The 18206-nt window shown below is 37.8% G+C and overlaps 1 protein-coding gene across 2 annotated transcripts in view; it reads left to right on the top strand.

Moving 5' to 3' along the window:
* The first annotated feature begins 1733 nt into the window (after window positions 1-1733).
* Window positions 1734-18206, top strand: part of MELK (maternal embryonic leucine zipper kinase) — a 40240-nt gene continuing 23767 nt past the window's right edge. The window contains exons 1-7 of one of the 2 annotated variants that reach the window (XM_026712678.2): window positions 1734-1853; window positions 3353-3437; window positions 7624-7709; window positions 9148-9264; window positions 12103-12246; window positions 13063-13131; window positions 14404-14496. In XM_026712678.2, the coding sequence (XP_026568463.2) occupies window positions 3374-3437; window positions 7624-7709; window positions 9148-9264; window positions 12103-12246; window positions 13063-13131; window positions 14404-14496 (573 nt within the window). In that variant the 5' untranslated portion in view covers window positions 1734-1853; window positions 3353-3373. The remainder of the gene's footprint in view (window positions 1854-3352; window positions 3438-7623; window positions 7710-9147; window positions 9265-12102; window positions 12247-13062; window positions 13132-14403; window positions 14497-18206) is intronic. The other variant, XM_087926351.1, reaches the window with a different exon arrangement.

The raw sequence follows: 18206 nt of genomic DNA, 5'->3' as shown, positions 1-18206 counted from the left end.
AGCAAGCTTTCATGCCCAAAACAGGACTTTACTCTGCTGTTCATCGTGCTATTTGTTCATGGCACTCTAAAATAATATCCGTTCCTTAAGATTCACTCCAACCGTTCTACTGCAAATACTTTTTTCTCGTTAGGTGAAAGACCCTTGGAAGCCTCAGAAAAAGTAGAAATATATTGTTGGTTGCTATAAGGAAACATTGCATATAATTACATTCTGACAGAATTTTTTTTTCATGTTTAAAAGGTGATTAAGTGTTTTACCATTAATATTATCGTTTTGGTTTGTTTTATATTCAGAATTTTGGTCTAGGATCATTAATAAAATTTGAGTTATCATAAACGTTTAAATTCACTCAGAGAGTAGAGAAGCAACATTCAGGAGAATGATATGCAGTTTTTGCCTAATCTGGATCTAAATTTGGTTGCAATGTATCCATTAGAGCAGCGGCCCCCAACCTTTTGGGCACTTCCATGGACAGAGGTTCCCCCCCCTGCAGACCAGAGGGGGATGGTTTTGCGTGCTATCCCACAGATAAGGCTTCACCTGTTTGCCTGACCCAGTTGCTGACTGGAGCTAAAAGTCTCTCAGTTGCTAGGCTGACCACTTAAATCACTATACAAATTGGCTCTGGTAAGAGATAGCTCAGAATATTAATGGATATTATAATATGATTGATGTTATCATATTTGTTTCTATATTACTGCATATTTGTTTATATATGATCATAATGAAGATGGTGTTTATATGTTGTGTATGTTAACACCTTGGAGACCTAGAGGGCACACTGCTCAATGTAGAAATGAAATGTATAAAATAAAATAAAATATTAAAAAAGAATATTAATATACACCTTATCCAAAACGTTTGCTTTTTAGACTACTGCAGAATTTGGTGAATAAAATTACACTCAACCTTCTACAAGGCAAGAAGAGAAATATACAGTACAATTTTAAGCCAAAGATATTTTTTTAAAAAAACATTTTTAATTCTTGGGTAAAAGAAAAGTGCACTAAGGGCAACTCCTTTATTACTTCAACGTTGTCTTTTCTTTTTAAATGCTCTTTATTTTATGCTACTTGATGAGCCCGTTAGTTTTAAGAGCGCCCATTCTCTACCTAAAATGTCCTAGCGTGTTACTACTGCACATCCGAGTTGCGAACTGCAGTTCTGGTTCACCGATCGTTTGCGAATCAGGAGCGAGTGAAACATAAGCCATATGCTTTTAAAAATAAGTATATAACCCAGGACCCAGATTGTTGGGGGGATATTGTGACTCTGTAAACCGGTTAGAGAGCTGGGAAAACACTGTGAAGCTGTAAGCGCACCAACGTGCCTACCGTCCCTGTCCTATTGTTTCTTTTTTTTTTTGTCTTATATGTATCCATGTATTCATAACTATGTTTTTTTACTTATACCTATTATCTTGTAAGCAATTGACAAAAAATAAATAAATAAAGATAAAATAAAAATAAATAAATAAAGTGCCGTTGCTAAAACCCATTTTCCCTCCTCGAGAGTTCCTCCACGTGAAATCACCGTGAAGAAGCCCGGCACACTTATGAAGCTCAGCAAAAAGAGAACTGGACCGACGCACAGCTCCTCCCATTGGCTATTTGAAGAAATGAAGCCACGCCTCCCCAAAGGCCAACGCTACAAACCAACCGCCACACTTCCTACTTCGGCTTCTTTTTTCTTTTTACCTTCCTCCCATGCACCCCTTCTTCGCTAATCCCGCCCTTTCCGCCGAGGATACGGGCCTTTGTTTGGAGGGAAGCCGGAAACGGTTTAGTTTTCCGGGAATTTTAAACTTTGGGAGCGTTGGGTTGGATATAGTGGGTGATACCTGGACAACGGTATGTGTGTTTTCTTCCCTTAATATTATTATCCGCCGCCTTTTGCAATATTTATCGCTGGGCGAGGAGGTTGGTTTTGGGGTTTTTTTTAATGCCTTTTATACTCTTTTGGCTTCTTCTACTTTGACTTGTTATAAACTTGTTTTTGCAGCTGTACTGAGGATTCAAAAGTGAGTTAGAAGTGCTCGTTTTTTGATGTTTAAAATGTATGGGAAGATAAAACGAGAGCTACAAATTCTGGATTTCTGCTGGGTTACAGCAAATAATTAAAGTTGTCTGCATCTCTTTCTTGCCACTTGGTAGTTTTTTGTATTTTTATGGTATATATATATATGTGTGTGTGTGTGTGTGTGTGTGCGCGCGCATGGGATAACAATTACAGAAAATATTTATTTTTATTCAATGTATTTCTTTGCTGCCTTTTGAACCCCCAACGTTCCTAAAATGGGCCATAAGTAGACCATTATTTGCTGCAAAATTTAAACAAATTAAAAATATGATAGTTTCACTTATCTAAGTATAGTACATGCCATATACCTTTCTCAGTCAAGTATGACCTCTTTAAAGGCTTTAAAGTTTCCTGAATAAGACAGAGCAAAAGCTCTGCACTACAAAATGAGACTGATCCACATTTACACCAAATTCTGATATACTGCATACATGCTGAATTCACTTAAGATATTAAGTTAAAACCAAGGGTTAGTAAATAATAGGCTGTAAAACTCTGGATAACCACTTGATGTCAGCAAACTAGCAGTTTACCACAATGACACTAACATGACTAGATGTGGCTCCATCCATTTTCATTGGTTATCTTTATGTATATGTGAGGACCACTAAAATTCCATTTACCTGGGTGAACTGGGCAGTAACTTATTGTAACTTAAGTGTTTCAAAACTTATCAAATCATGCAAATGTTCCATGACGATTTTACATGAAGAAAGCACATAATATTGACAACTTTCATGACTTGTTGGTGAACTGGACAAAAGGCAGACAGGCCTCCTGAGTAAATTGCTTCTGTCTATTCCCTAAGTGTAAATTGAGCTAAGGATTCCGAATATGAATTTATTGGCAAAATAATGGTTCCCAATTACTTTATTCTCATATTGCCAATTAATAAGTGGTAGTATGAATATAAAACATTTCTTCATTTCTAATCAATACAGTCAAAAATCCCCTTTGTTCCAAGCATATTTTCCAGCTCTTACCCAGATAAATCTTTACCAGACAAAACTGGAGCCTCAGATGAAGTGCTCAGATGAAGTAGACTCCCTGAATTAAATCAAGATAAATGGTGTATGACCAAGAAGGAACCTTGATTATCTGTTCTTTGTTACATTACAGAAAACTGCTTTATCTTTGAATTATGTTACTCCTAGGAGCTTTATGAACACAGATTTAAACATTTTGAAATATTTGTTAGTTGCCTGGTGATTAATTTTGGTTTTTGTTAATTCAGCTCATGATTATTTTGTGTTTTGTGGTGTCCTTCTAGGAGACACTTTTCCATTTCAATATGACTGTAGATGACTATGAGGAACTTCTCAAATACTATGAAATTCATGAAACTATTGGAACAGGTATGCTTCACAATATTTCAGATAGATGTAGGAAATATACCAATCTCAGACTCGTATGAATTTCAAAGTAAAACTATTTAAACTTTGCTACTTTATATTCTATTTTTGATCTGAGTTTCCCAATGAAGGGTATATTCACAATATGCATACATTAAAAACACTACAGGTGATTATTGCAATGTTTTAGCTTTATTTTCAGATTTATTACAGATTCTAGATATATTAGTTTATAAGGTGGCCCTACATTGTTCCATTAAACAAAGCAACCTAGTGATTATTCCTAAGAAAAACATTCACATTTTAATATTTCTCTAGTAATACTGTCTAGAACTGCAGTCTTACCATTTTTTCAATATTTTCATACATTGATTTCTTTATGGACATTGACATTTATAAGAACATTTCAATTTAAAACCCATAGCCAACCCCTGAGTCCCTCACTTCAATTTCATTCCAAATCATCACTTCTATTTTAATTCTCTCCAGTACGATGGAAACACCTTCTTTAGCTCTGTTCATCCCTAAACATATCCATCAAAATGTTCCTACATTTTCTCTGTCTTTTGAAAAGATTAACCACTCCTTGCTCTCTTTGACTAGTCCTTGCAATATATTTTTCTGTGTACTGATTTGTTATTTATGTAGTTTGACTGCCACCTGTCAGAACCTATGCATTTTGAATACACATCCTCTCAGAGAGATTATACACTTAAGCTCAACATCTTTACAAGAAGAAGGGTATTTGTCATCTAAGTACAGAGAGAGATTCCCCAGCCCTCCTTTCATGAAGATTTTTTTGGGGGGGCGGGCGGGGGGGGGGAATATTTCCTTTAAAACAAGGCAGAAATTACTGGATAGAGGCTGGAAATAAGTGGAGTGCAAGATCTTCCAAACATCCTAGAACAGGGCTGTCCAGTCTTGGCAACTTTAAGACTTGTGGACTTGAACTCCCAGAATTGAAGTCCACAAGTCTTAAAGTTGCCAAGGTTGGAGACCACTATCCTAGAACATTAAGCAGGAATCTCAAGAAGAATTTTGGGAAGACTAGGAATATTAAATCTTTCTAAAGAGCCTATTATTTCTACAGAAATTGGTTATAAGCCTTATGAGGTCTTTATACCTGAGGTTTAGATTTTTTTTTTTTTGCATTGTAGACAAAAATTCTTTAATTCACTGCATAAATTAGGAAACTGGGTTTTAATGTCAGCTTTGACTCATATTTCACATATGTGATCCACTATCTAATCTTAGTTTTTTTCTTTAACATCAGTTTGCTGTAATTATAATAATAAAGAACCTCATGTCTTTTTAACACGGGAATGGGAAAATATTATTACTTAGTATTAAGGTCTATTCAGGGTATTACAATACAGTAGATCTTAGGTTCTGTTCAGAGTATTATATTATCCGTTGCATTTTCTTTTTTAATTAAAGATTAGTTAATTCTTTAATAACCTGAACAGATCTATACTTCAATATTGAATATTTTTAGTTAGTATTTCTCCTTTTTAAAAAAAAAAAATTATTTATTTTTGTGTAATTGGAGAAGAGGAGAACAAGAGCTCATTAGTCATATGCATCAGTGTTATGTGATCAGGAGTTGGCAATATCAAAATTATATCATGTTTTGTTTTTACCATTTTATTGCCAGAAAGACTGCACAAGTAATACAAACCTTATTTTCCCTTTACACACCAGTGGCTGAGCGAGGATATCAGATGAAGTTCCTCTGGAGGATGGCCTATGGTAGTGGAAACTACCACATCACCAATTTAAAACAGCTCATTTAACAAACTTAATTGGGATTGACAATTTCACCACTAAGCAAACTAGTTGCTAAGTGGGAAATCACTTGCCTTCTAGCTGAAAAGAGACAAAACTACTCAGTCTCACACCTTTAGCCTTTGTTTTCTTCCTAATCATTCCCCTGCACTTCGGAATGCTCCAGTGCCCGCTTAATGTCTTGTACACACTGAAAACAATGTGATTGCACCAGGAGCCTGTAGCTGAGAGTCACAGTTACACTATGTAAACAGATTACATTATGCAACAGTACTCTCTTGATATCATTTCTCCAATCTCTCCATCCTGGAGTGGGGGTGAGAAAACAAGCAAGGGATTTTTGTGTGCAATCTCCTTTGCCTGACCCTTTCCACTGTCAGTATAATAGCATTGCTTGTGATGTGTTGAAGAAAAAGCAGTTTGCTTTCTTGAAAAGAAAGGAAAGATTGCCTGCAAAAATTTATTGCTTTGTCTCTTCCTATGCCCCATCATAGAGCAGACACACTGGAGAGAAAGAGATCTCAAGAGAGTAAGCTGTTTGCTCTTCTACACATTGAAAGCAATGTGATTGCACTGACAGCCTATGGTTGGGAGCCACAGGTGTACTACACAAACAGCTTACAGTACTGTATTGAAAGCCTTTCTCTAATCTCTGCACTGCAGGAGAGGAGAGCAAGTGATTTCTGTAGGCAGTCGCCCCTTTACCTGACCTTTGGTTGCTGGTGCGATTTCATTGCTTCTGGTGTGTAGAAGAGCAAACGGCTTACACCATTGAAATCCCTTCTCCAATGTTTCTGTTCTGCAAAGGAGGGAGAAAAAGGAAAAAAACCCACTAGTTATGTAAAGGACATTGCATACTGACTGTAATAGACATCATATGACTGAGAGGGCTGCAAAGGTCAGTCACAAATTGGCAGTAATTTTTTCAGCACCATTGTAAGTTCTACCAGTCACTGAAGAGTGGTTGGTGATCAAAGACTATCGGTAAAGACCCAAACAGCCTCTGGAAGAGGTGGTTTGAGACCTCTAGCCTTCTACCCTTCAGACTCAACTCTTTTGCTATGGTGCATGGTATATTTCTTCCACCATTTTCTGAAACAAGAATTCTCTGAATGTGCATTTTTCCATAGCTTATTTCATTCCTTCAAATGTGTTTTCCTAGATTTCCCATTAATGTCACGGTCTTTAATGTCATTCCACAGCATAATTTGTTTTTAAATTTTTCTAACCAGTTTCTGCATTCTCCTTTGTTTTCTATGTACCTTTCATGATTTTGGAAAACTTCTAATATGATTTCATATATGATTTGTATTTTTTTCTAACTGCAATCATTTTGCTTTCACACCCATTTTTTCAAATCTTATGTTTCCATGCCTGTTTTTTTTTTTTCTAAAAATGCACTTGACATCTCCAAATGTGGACTTTCCCATATCTGAAGCCTCTCATAACCTTCAGTAATTCTTTTTCATCATCAATGTTGCTTTTAGATTTATATTCCTTCCATTGCTGTTGGTATGAATATATTTATGGTTCAATCATGATTTTAAAACAGACCTTTCCCTAAAGGAAATACTTATGAGTGATTTTATCTATTCTTATTACTGAGCAGGATATTTTTTTTTCTTCTGTGTGGCATTCAATCAGAATGTTGCATAATTTTCTCAAAGCACATCTCTGGTGCTTTCATTATCACTGTTCACTAGACCATAATGTGAACTGTCACCAACTATGGATTCTTACTTTCATGTGCACCCATAACACCTACATAATCCCAATTCATACTTTATTGATAAACAGTTCAGTCCTTTGATTCATGAATGAAACTTCACCTTCATTTTCCTGCACTTGCAACTCCATCTTAGATGACCAGGCTGCCTTCAAATCTGTTACATCCTCTCCTGAGGGGTTCTTGGTGCTCTTTAAGCTTGGTTGTTTTCTTGCAGACGTTTCATTCCCCAAACTAAGTAATATCCTCTCCTTTTTCTTAGTTTCACAGATAACAGAATGTTTCTCTTGACCCTTTAGTCTTGCATTCCAACTTCCAAGATGCCTTGGCCTTTCTTAAAGAGTTGGATTTTGTGAGAAAATTCTAGGGGCAGCAATAGCATCATAGAGGTTACAGGAATACAATCCTAAGCATATTGGAGGAAGATCTGCTTTGCTAACAGGGGTGATCTGCAGATTTAAAAGTAAGACATTATTATGAAATAGAGGCTATACTAGACATATAACTGAACAAGTGATCTAAGTAAGGGCTCCTTTGTTAAATAGTCACAAGCTGTCCTTGAGAAGGAGATGTTTTGACCTAACCAATAATTCTAGCTAATAATCACTGTAATCAAGGCAGAATTGAATATAAATGCTAATTGTGAATCATGGTGGGCTTTTCTTTTCCTTACTGTAGGTGGCTTTGCAAAAGTTAAATTGGCTCGTCACTTACTTACTGGTGAACAGGTTGCAATAAAAATAATGGACAAGCTGACTCTGGGGGTGAGTTTTTAAGAAAGGAAATATTAGTTTTATATGTACAAATACTGTTTCTAATCATACAGCTCATTAATTGTTAAGATGGTTTTTGGCCTAAATGATTTGGAACCTTAAGGAATTTGGAATATACTAAAATCGCTTGGGCCACATTTTCCATTAACTGCAACCTAACATTTGGCATTCGTTAATGATATTTAGACAATAATGCTAGTTGGATGCCAGTTAATGGTAGAATTGTATGTTGGATACAAAAGGCAAACTACTGTAATCCAAAGGTCAAATTGTCCACCTCTATAAAGACTTGATAGACCAAACATCATAATGAGTTTCAGACCAAGGAATTCTTTCTCTGAAAGGTGAAATACACCAGGATACTTTTTCTTATTACTGGGAAACTGAAGTGGTGTCCCCAGACTCTTCTAAAATGAAGCTCTGCCTTTAGAAACTATTTTCTCTTTTAATGTCATCAAATGAAGTATTTCAGAATATTTAGCTCCTTTTGAAAACACAGCTGGTCCCAGCAAGATAAAGAACATTAAAGGTCACGATATTTGAGGAAGATGAGCTGGCCCAGCAAGCTAAATTATGCCCATGGGTTGGAGAGTTGTGATCCCAGGCATACTTATTACATCTGATTCTGCTCAGCTGCTTTCATTAGGCTAGATTGCCTTTATTTCAGATCCTGCCTTCCTATTCAATTCAATGTTCTTTTTAAAAAAAAAAAGAAATTCAGCTGTGGCCCAATACATTGTGGTCTTGCTAAGGTGCTCTTGTAAGGAATTGTAAGAAGCATGGTTTGTGTATTTTGACAGCCAAACCTCATTCTTGGTTTAGACCTTTTTGTCCCTCATGCCAGCATGCATTAATTCTGAACGGGGAAATGAGCATTGATCAAATGAAACATGGACAGTGTTTTTCATGGCATGCTGTATTTTTTCCTGAAACTATGAGAAAATAATTGTTTTCTTCATGTAGCACCTGAAGAATGGTACACACGTTGCTCAGAAAAGCTCCTTTCTCCTTGTCTTGACTTTTACCATTGTGTTGGATTAGACAAGTATTTTTCAAACCTGACAATTTTAAGATGTGTGGGCTTCTGTCTGGGGAATTTTGGGAATTGAACTTCACACATTTTAACGTTGTCAAATTTGAAAAACGCTCAGTTAGACAGAAGAGAACTAGATGAGACAAATATCACTAAGTGTTTTTTTCTGCAGAGAAATTTTTACTACCATAGAACAAAAAGAAAGCAGTTAAAACAGACCTAAAGCTGGGCAAGAGATTAAAGAACAAAATAGTTCCCGTCCACACAGAAATATTGGAATACCAAAGGCCAAAAAAAGTGGGGGGGTGGGAAGAAGAAGTAAGCAAATAAATGCTTTCATCTTATTTATTTTGACATAAAATGACCTGGAGATGGCATGAATCTTCCATTTTTTAGGATGACTTACCTCGTATAAAAACTGAAATTGAAGCAATGAAGAGCTTAAGCCACCAGAATATCTGTCGTCTGTACCATGTAATTGAGACACCAAAGAAGATCTTTATGGTTTTAGAGGTAAGATTTAAAACCTCATCCGTTTTTACAATTTACATCACAATTCTGTTATACTGGAGGAATTGCTATGGATTCTTGTGGCTGTCTGGTGTACTTATAAGTTTCTTTAGCGAACACTGAATTTATACATTCATAGCAAATAGGAGGCTGTTGGGCTTCTAGGTGAGGATTAGACATCCCTGCAAACTTTTTTAAAGAGAAAATGACAAGATATTGTGCAACATAAAGAAAAAAAATGAAATTGATTTAGTTCTGATATTTTATTATTTACCAATAAATAAAAGATGAGATATGGGATGAAGAAATTTTGGTTGAAATATCTCTGTTGAGTTATTGAAAATGTATTTATCTTGATGAATGGGAAATCATTTATTTCTATACTTTTCTTTTGCTCTTTTTCTTTTTTATAAATATACATATTTCCTTTTCTCCTCCCCCTTCCTTTTTCTTTTTGAACTTTTCATTTACTTTCTCTTTTTAATATTTGCCTTAGATTGAGGATTGATGATAGAGATGCAATTTTACTTAAGGAAATTTCAACTTAAATATTGCACAAGAGGAAAAAGTATATTTTTCTGACAGACATTCAAATAGAAAAAGATCATGTTTAGCTGGGATAAGTTGTAAGGGCTGATTTTTAAACAGCAGAAATTCAGACTATGTGTAGAAAGCAAGAGTTTTATGGAAAATTCAAAGGAGAATGTAAGGAAATGCAAATGGAAGGATAGCATGTGAATAGAATAACAAAAGAAGAGATCTTTTAAAAATAGATTCAGAGAAAGCAATTGATAATTGGATTTTCTTGTTTAGAGTTTTGGAAGATATGTATTTTGGAGATAGTTATTAGATATTCCATATTTAGAATATGGAATAGATATAAACCTCCAAAGCACCTATTTGGATCTCAGCATAAGGGGTATTTTACAGAAGAGAAAAAGCAGATGAAGGGAAATGGTTAATGTATGAGGAATTCTTGGAAAATCATCAAGGGGAATAGAAAATTAAATCAAAACAGCAAATAATGGTATAAAGATATAGCTGTGAATGGTTTTCCCATTTACAGTTATCACAAAGATTTAAAATGAATAAAAAGATTTACGATGTGGAACAAAATAAGAATTTGAAGTGTAATTGTATACTGATGATGAAGGTGTAATTGTTAACATGTTAGTTTGAAATGGAAGAGCTGGACAATGTATGATACATTGTATGATAAAAGTATAATACAATGTATGATAGTAGACTAAGAATTTTGGTTATAATATGAAGATGGATCAAAGGGGGAATGCTGAATGGTCAAAAGATTTAAAATGTATATTACATTGATGGATTTTTCCCCCTCTGTCATCAGATAGTTTGCTCTGGAACAAGGATACCCTATTTTTTTTAATAAACATTGTAAATTTTAATCATTGTACTTGAGTAATTTTACAAAGGTAATATCTGCAGTATTTTACAGAGATTGAATTTAACTAATGTATATATGTTTCCCTGGCAAAATATAGCAGTAGAGGTTCTCTACTTCTTACTTTTCAGGAAAGTCTAAAACCCTTCCATGGTGGTTTCCCATCCCTGCTCCTAACCAAATTATTCAGCACATTTCCCAAGACCAGCTAGTCAAAAAGCCAAATAAGAGAGCAGGAATTACTCATATCATTATAAATTGAATTTATTATCAGGTCTTTCCTCTGAGAGCCAGGTCAGGTAGAACTTGAACCTTGGGCATCCCAGTCTTCAGTCTTAACACTTTCACCATTGTGATAAATTGCCTTACTACAGAAACCAATTGCAAAATTAAAGGAAGAATTAACAATTATATCTTTATGGATGGGTGTGCTCTAATCTTTCCCTTAGTAGGCGTCTGTTGTTGATGGGAAACTAACCATTTGGTATTGAAATCTCTGTGAACTCATAAATCATTCCTGGCCTCCTCTTGAGTTGCCATAGGCAGGAGGAGGGGGAGAACTGATGGAGAAGCTTGGTTGCTATGACCAGAAGCGCATTCCACGCATACCTTTCTCCAGATTGTATCTCAGGTTACTAGAATGTGATTTATGACACATTCATAAATCACATGAATTGGGGGAGGGGGGAGAGAACAGGGTCATAGGTGGGCTGACATGTTGCTCCTAATCAATAATTGGATTTCTTTTGAAATTTGGCTCAAGGCTCATGAATTAATTAGGGCATCTTTCAGAACCCTGACGCTCCAGTTGTTTGGAAGGTTGTTTGTTGTTATGCCTAAATTCTGAGCTGCTCAAACAACATAACAGATTGATATCGTTGGTAGGGACCTTGGAGGTCTTTTAGTCCAACCCACTTCTCAAACAGGACACCCTATACCATTTCAGACAAATGGCTGTCCAATCTCTTCTTTTAAATCTCCAGTGAAGGAGCACCTGCAATTTCTGAAGGCAAGTCGTTCCACTGATTAATTGTTCTAACTGTCAGGAAATTCCTCCTTAGTTCTAGCCTGGTTCATAAAAGGATGAAGAAAGAAACCAAAGAATCTATTTGACTTTGCCCTCCGTGGAGTTCAGTGGTTAGGCTTACTCTGTCTCTTTCGTTGAACAGGAACGATATGCTTTTGGCTCTGGGCATGTCCAGCATTCCTACCAGCTTCACGTACCAATAACATATATAATCCATGACAAATTAAAGAGTGGGATGCATCTCTCAGCTGTCTACCAAGGCTTGGAAAAGTTCCATTAAATGCTAATCGTTTTTCCTGTCTTCAGTGTTTTTTAGAGAGCCAGCAACATCGCTTTTGTTTTGTTTTTGTAATTCCAAACTAGCCAATTTTTCCCCAAACACGATGGCTTCTTTCTTCCTTTGCAGTACTGCCCTGGAGGAGAGCTCTTTGATTACATAATTGCAAAGGACCGCTTAGCTGAAGATGAAGCCCGCATCTTTTTTCGTCAGATTGTAGCTGCAATTGCCTACGTACACAGCCAGGGATACGCACACAGGGACCTCAAACCAGTAAGTGTGTAGACAGTAGTAACCTACTGTTCCTAGAAACATAAGCCAAATCTACATTGGTGCCCAGATGGTCTTCACTGCTGGCTGCTGGTTTTATTTCTATTTAGAAGCCTGCAGCCAAAGAACTACATGATAGGTTCAAGCCGGTTTATAAAAAGCCTCACTGCCAACACATCTGTTGCTCCTTGGCCACCCATGGGCCTCCAAGTTTGCCTGCCTAGTCTTTCTTATTAAACTTCCAGCTTTTTCTTGGCTCCTCTCTTTGCCTGCCCTTCTCCATGCCCATTTCTCTTCCTTCTCTATTTCTTTTAATCTCGCTTAGAGCCTACAATCTTTTCTCATTTTTTAACTAGCCCTCTTTTTGCCTTGGTGCATTGTCTCATCTGCTTGCTTCAAACTTTTATTTAATTTCCTCTTCCTTTGTTTTCCCCTGTCCAGTGTTTGCTTTGTGGTCTCTCTCTAGAGCAGTTTTTTTTTTAACCTTAACAACTTTAAGGTGGGCAGATTTCAAACCCAGAATTTCAATTCTGGGAGTTAGAATCACACATCTTAAAGTTGCCAAGGTTGAGAAGTCCTAGAGAAAGACTTATGTTTTCTAGACTTCTGACCCTCCTAGACCCTCTTCCTACATCGTTACATTCTCTTTTTGCAAGATCGCAAATTGCAGCTAAGCCAGCTATTCGTGTTTTGTATGTATAGGTGTGCATTTGATTGAACTGAGGCTTGAGGCTTCCTTGGAAGGAGCCGCCTTTACTGCCCATAGTTACTCTTATGCTTCATTGTACTTGTTCTAGCCTGTCATTGTTCTTCTTTTAGGAAAACTTGTTGATTGATGCTGAGCATAATTTGAAGCTGATAGACTTTGGTCTCTGTGCAAAACCAAGGGTGAGTATAAGCTTAATTTCGCTAGAATTCCTTTGCCAAAAAATAACATAAAAAAACCAGACAATATTAGCCTGAAGAAAGAGAGAAGTCTGTAGTTTCATCTCCAAACAAATCATATCTGTTGGGGTCTGTTTGGATTCTTCTTTCCTACTAGTGCCCTACTGAAGGTCAGTCATCTGTGTGACAGAAGTTTAGAGTCTTAGTTTCAAGAGAAAGTCAATTTGGCATAATGATTAAGGCACCAGGATAGAAACAGTGAGTTCTAGTGTTGCTTTAGGCACAAAGCCAGCTGGGTGACCTTGGGCCAGTCACTTTCCCTCAACCCTGGAAAGCAGGTGAAGGGCATACTACTTCCAAAATCTTGCCAGGAAAACAACAGATATTTGTCCAAGCAGGGGCTAAGAGTCAACACTGACTTGAAGGTTTAAAAAAAAGTTTCAACAACTGATCAAATGCCTAATAGTAAAATCCAACATTGGTTTAGACTATCTGGATCGTGATCTCAATCTTCCAAAGGTTTTTTTTTTTCTTACAATTTAAGTGTATGCTTAACAAAACCATAAGGTAGTTATAGAAAGCAAAATAAGAACAAAATTCTATCATAGTTTCAGGTATTCCCACATCTCATTTTAGTATTGCTGACACCATGTTCGTGTCATATAATTACATCACATTTTTACTCCAATATAGCAATAGCATCTAGACTTATATACCGCTTCACAATGCTTTACAGCCCTCTCTAAGCAGTTTACAGAGTCAGCATATTCCCTGCAACAATCTGGGTCCTCATTTTACTGATCAGGGAAGGATGAAAGCCTGAGTCAACCTTGAGCCAGTGAGACTCATATAATAACAAGCCTCTTAAAATAATAATAACAATAATTTGTACTATTCTGAATTCACAAAGATCAGCATCATCTTAAACCCCAACTTGCACATGCGCTAGCCTTTCATTACCTGAATTTTGGGTTGCTTTAAGCACAACACGATCTCAATTTGCAATTTGCACTAAATTTAAAAATTCCATGATTTGAACTCCCACTACAGGCGACTTACTTGTATGCTCACCTGCATGCCAGATAAAAACAGTAAAGAGGCAAAAGGCAAATTGTGTTGATGTCAACGGCTCTTAAGTGTGACACGTCGCTCTGTTTTTCTCTTAGGAGCTCAGGCGTTCACGCCAACAAGATCTACTCAGTTCAGTTTTCATACAGAGGTGAAGCGCCTGTTCTGCGTTGCGGACTTTGATTATTCTTTTTGTTCCTTTTGCAGGGGGGTCTGGATTACCATCTGAATACATGCTGTGGGAGCCCTGCCTATGCAGCACCAGAGTTAATTCAGGGCAAAGCTTATATTGGCTCAGAGGTATTGTAATAGGTGCTTTGGCCTCTAGTTCATTTTTTTGAAATCAGCCTCTCAACCGAACTCTTTCAGATTTTCCTCCCAATGTACCACTGTATAAATCTAACAATATCTAAATTTTAAAAAGGAGTAACCATAGAAAGCCACAATTATGTATAGATAGGGTGCTTGTTTTTGTGTGTATGTGTCCCCCCGTCACCCACCAAATATCTTTTCTTTGGTTACTAGTCATCCTTTCTATGCTGCAGCTTTTCTCCCTGTCTTCTCTCCTTTAAAGACTCTATACAGGTAGTTCTTGACTTTCGACCACAATTGGGACCAGAATTGCTAAGCAAAGGGGTTGTTAAATGAGTCGTGCTCAGTTTTATGACCTTTTTTGCCCCGGTTGTTAAAGGAATTACTGCAGTTATGTGAATCATGCGGTCATTTAGTAAATCCAGTTCCCCTCCAGTTGGAAGCCTGGCTGGGAAAGTCACAAATGACAATTACACGACTCCAGGATGTTGCAACCATCATAAATATATACTGGGTGACAAGGCCTGAATTTTGAATGCACGGACATGGGGATGCTGCAGCAGTCATAAGTGCAAGGACCTCTTGTAAGTCACTTTCTTCAGTGCCATTGTAACATCAAGTGGCCGCTGAATGAATAGTGGTAATTCGAGGACTGCCTTTACTGGGGAGGAGGGCTGATTCAGGTGCCTTCCCTAAGACCTGAAAGATGCCCAGCCCCAATACTCTTTCCTCTGCATTGATCAGACCAATATCTGAAATGCATCATAAAGAATTTTTTAAAAGCTGCTGTTTCTTCCATTGACTGGTAAAGAGAGAAATGTTCTTCTGGTTAAAAAAAAAGCAGCATATTCTGGTATAATTCCCTTGTTTCCATTTTAGGGATGGAGCGACTTATATTTTAAAATGCCAATGTATGTCTTTCCAAAACCATGGCAGACCGCTGCTTTTATTTAGTTCTCTGTATGCTGGATCTCTCCTGTGATGGCATGCATGGCTGGTAATACTGCGGAGAATCCATCAGGTCTGGAGAGGCTTGGTAGACAACTAGAAGGGTATGGGTGATGTAAATCAGGTGTAGTGATGGAATGCCTGGCCCTTGAAGAAGACCCTTGCAGTTAATCGATGCGGAAATGGATTGGATTCAGCTGAAATCTTTGCCTCTTTCTCTGAACGTTGTCCTGAAATTAAAATCCCTTTTGAGAACCTAAGTAAACCTCTCCAGTGCTGAATGGATGCGGGTTGTTGCAACTGAGGATAGCCACTTCTTCCCCACACTAGAGTAGCCATGTGCCTGAGCCCTCTGAGGGTCTCCCTTCTCCAGCTTTTCCCAAAGAGAGGAGAAAAGTGACTGGCAGAGTTGGGAGTATTTCTGCTGCTGCTTCTCTTGCCTGTGTCCCTGCCCACAGTAGTGATTTTGGAGCACTTTGGAAACTATAGAGCCATGATGGCGAACCTATGGCATGCGTGCCACAGGTAGCACGCAGAGTCATTTGTGCCGGCACGCGAGCTTGCAATCAGATTTACCTCACTGTGCATGCGTGTACCTCACAGCTGATTTTCAGGCAGTTTGAGGCCTTTTTCGGCCTCCCAGAGGCTTGAGGAAGACTTTTGCAGGCTGAAAACCAGGCCTGTTTCATCACTTCCTGTTTTTCCGGAAGTGATGAAATGGGCCTAGTTTTCGGCCTGCAGAACCCTTCCTCAAGCCTCTGGGAGGCCAAAAAAGGCCTCAAACCAGCTGAAAATCAGCTGTGAGATGCAGTGCAGGTGGAGGCGGCGGGGGTGGGTGGGGATTGCACGCACATGCATAGGGAGCATGGGGGGGGGCGTGCATTGCCTTCTGGGTACTGGCATGCGAGCATGCAAGGGTGTACACCATTTTTGGCACAGGAGCCCAAAAAAGTTAGCCACTGCTGTGCTGTCCCAGCCAGTCTATGGGAATTGGATAGTTACTTAGGAATTATGAGTTGTCCCCTTAACGGAATGCATCATGGTAAATGTAGTTAAAGGTATCCTGGGAAATGTAGTTCATGTCATGTGGCCACATCTGTAATCCCGATTGGTTGCTAATTTGACCCTTGATGGGTTGGGGGAGCTTTCCTCACTTTTGCCTGAATTCCCTAACTCATGGCAGCTGCTTTCTATCGCTACAAGATGGGTTAGGAGATAACCATCTTTTACCTACAAATCAGATATGCAAAGGAATTGGACATTGTTAGTGTTTGGGGATAAACCCCCTAGCAGAGTGTGCAGCAGCAGTCAAGCCAGGCAGCCAAATGAGAGAGAGGCTGGGCCCATGAGTATACACACACTTGAGACAAAAAGACTGTTTGTGGTTTTAAATAGGTATTTAATTCATACAGAGATTAAGAATAGTCATTCAGTCCATATGTAAGTATCCAGTTTATCAATCCAGTTATCAAGTCCATTAAACAGTAAGTACAATGTCTTTATCTGCTTTTAATCTTCTCCTTCTGATACCTTTCTCTCAAGACAACACTGAATCCTCAGCTCACCAGTAAACAGTCCTTGTGTTCAGTTGAATTTGGTATCTGCACAGTAGCCTCCAAGGTAAGCAGATAGACGTTCCAACAACAGTAGGCAACAGACCAGGAACAGTAACCAGGTGCATCCAGAAGCCGGACTCAGACAGTTGCATCCAGAAGCCGGGGCTATTACGTTTCCCCTCTACCTATATGGCTGCCTGCAACCGCACCCACAATGACATTGCAGTTTCTTGTGCTTAAAGCTACAAAGCACTTAATCCTAGGTTTACATATTTATTCAACCCAAACCAGTTGGAGTATCCATATACCCAACATTCTCCCCTTTGGGTGACATAAATATGTAATGCCTTTACATTCTAAACCCATATTTTTACAATTCTCTAGATGCTTAATAGCACCTTGGGCTTTAGTAAAATGATCAGCTACATTGTCCTCCGACATGCAGTACTCCAGCTGTATCAATTTACTCTGTACAGACTGTCTTACATTAAGATATCTCAAATCTGTATGTTTACTTCTCGTTTTTACTGCAATACTTGTAGCCATTTTAATTGCTGCCTGATTATCCTCATGTACAACTATAGGGTAATTCACAGTTATACCCATATCCTTCAACATTTGTTTGTACATAATCAACTCAGTACACAGTAGTGATAAACAGGAGAATTCTGCCTCCATAGTAGACAAACTTATATGCTGTTGCCTTATAGACTTCCAGCCAATTAATGTCTTACCCAGCATTATGGCTGTTCCTGAAGTCGACTTTCTAGTATCTCTTTCTGCTGCAAAACTAGCATCTGCATAAGCACTCAATATGAGATCACCTTCTGGTTCTAAATACAGTGCATGGTGTAATGTACTTTTAAGATACCTTAAGATTTTTTTCAATGCTATCCAGTGACATTGAAGCGGGTCATTATTGTGTCGTGCCAGCTGATTAATACTAAAAGCTATATCTGGCCTTGACCAATTGCTAATATATGATAAGCTACCAATCAAAGATTGATACAGTTCCTTATCACATTTGGGACTTTGTGTATCCATTTTGCAAATATCCTGACTCATTGGAGTCTTTGCAGGCTTACAAAGTTCCATCTTATAATCCATTAGCAATTTCGATATCTTATCTTCTTGAGATATCTTAAACCCTTTCTGAGTTTTCACTATATTCAATCCTAGATATCTCTTTATCTC

This window comes from Pseudonaja textilis, chromosome 2 (assembly GCF_049901715.1).
Source record: "Pseudonaja textilis isolate UNSWEBS1 chromosome 2, rPseTex1.2, whole genome shotgun sequence".
In the NCBI taxonomy this organism is placed as follows: domain Eukaryota; kingdom Metazoa; phylum Chordata; class Lepidosauria; order Squamata; family Elapidae; genus Pseudonaja; species Pseudonaja textilis.
Note: the sequence above shows the minus strand (reverse complement) of the source record. Positions and strands in the feature narration are given on the sequence as shown.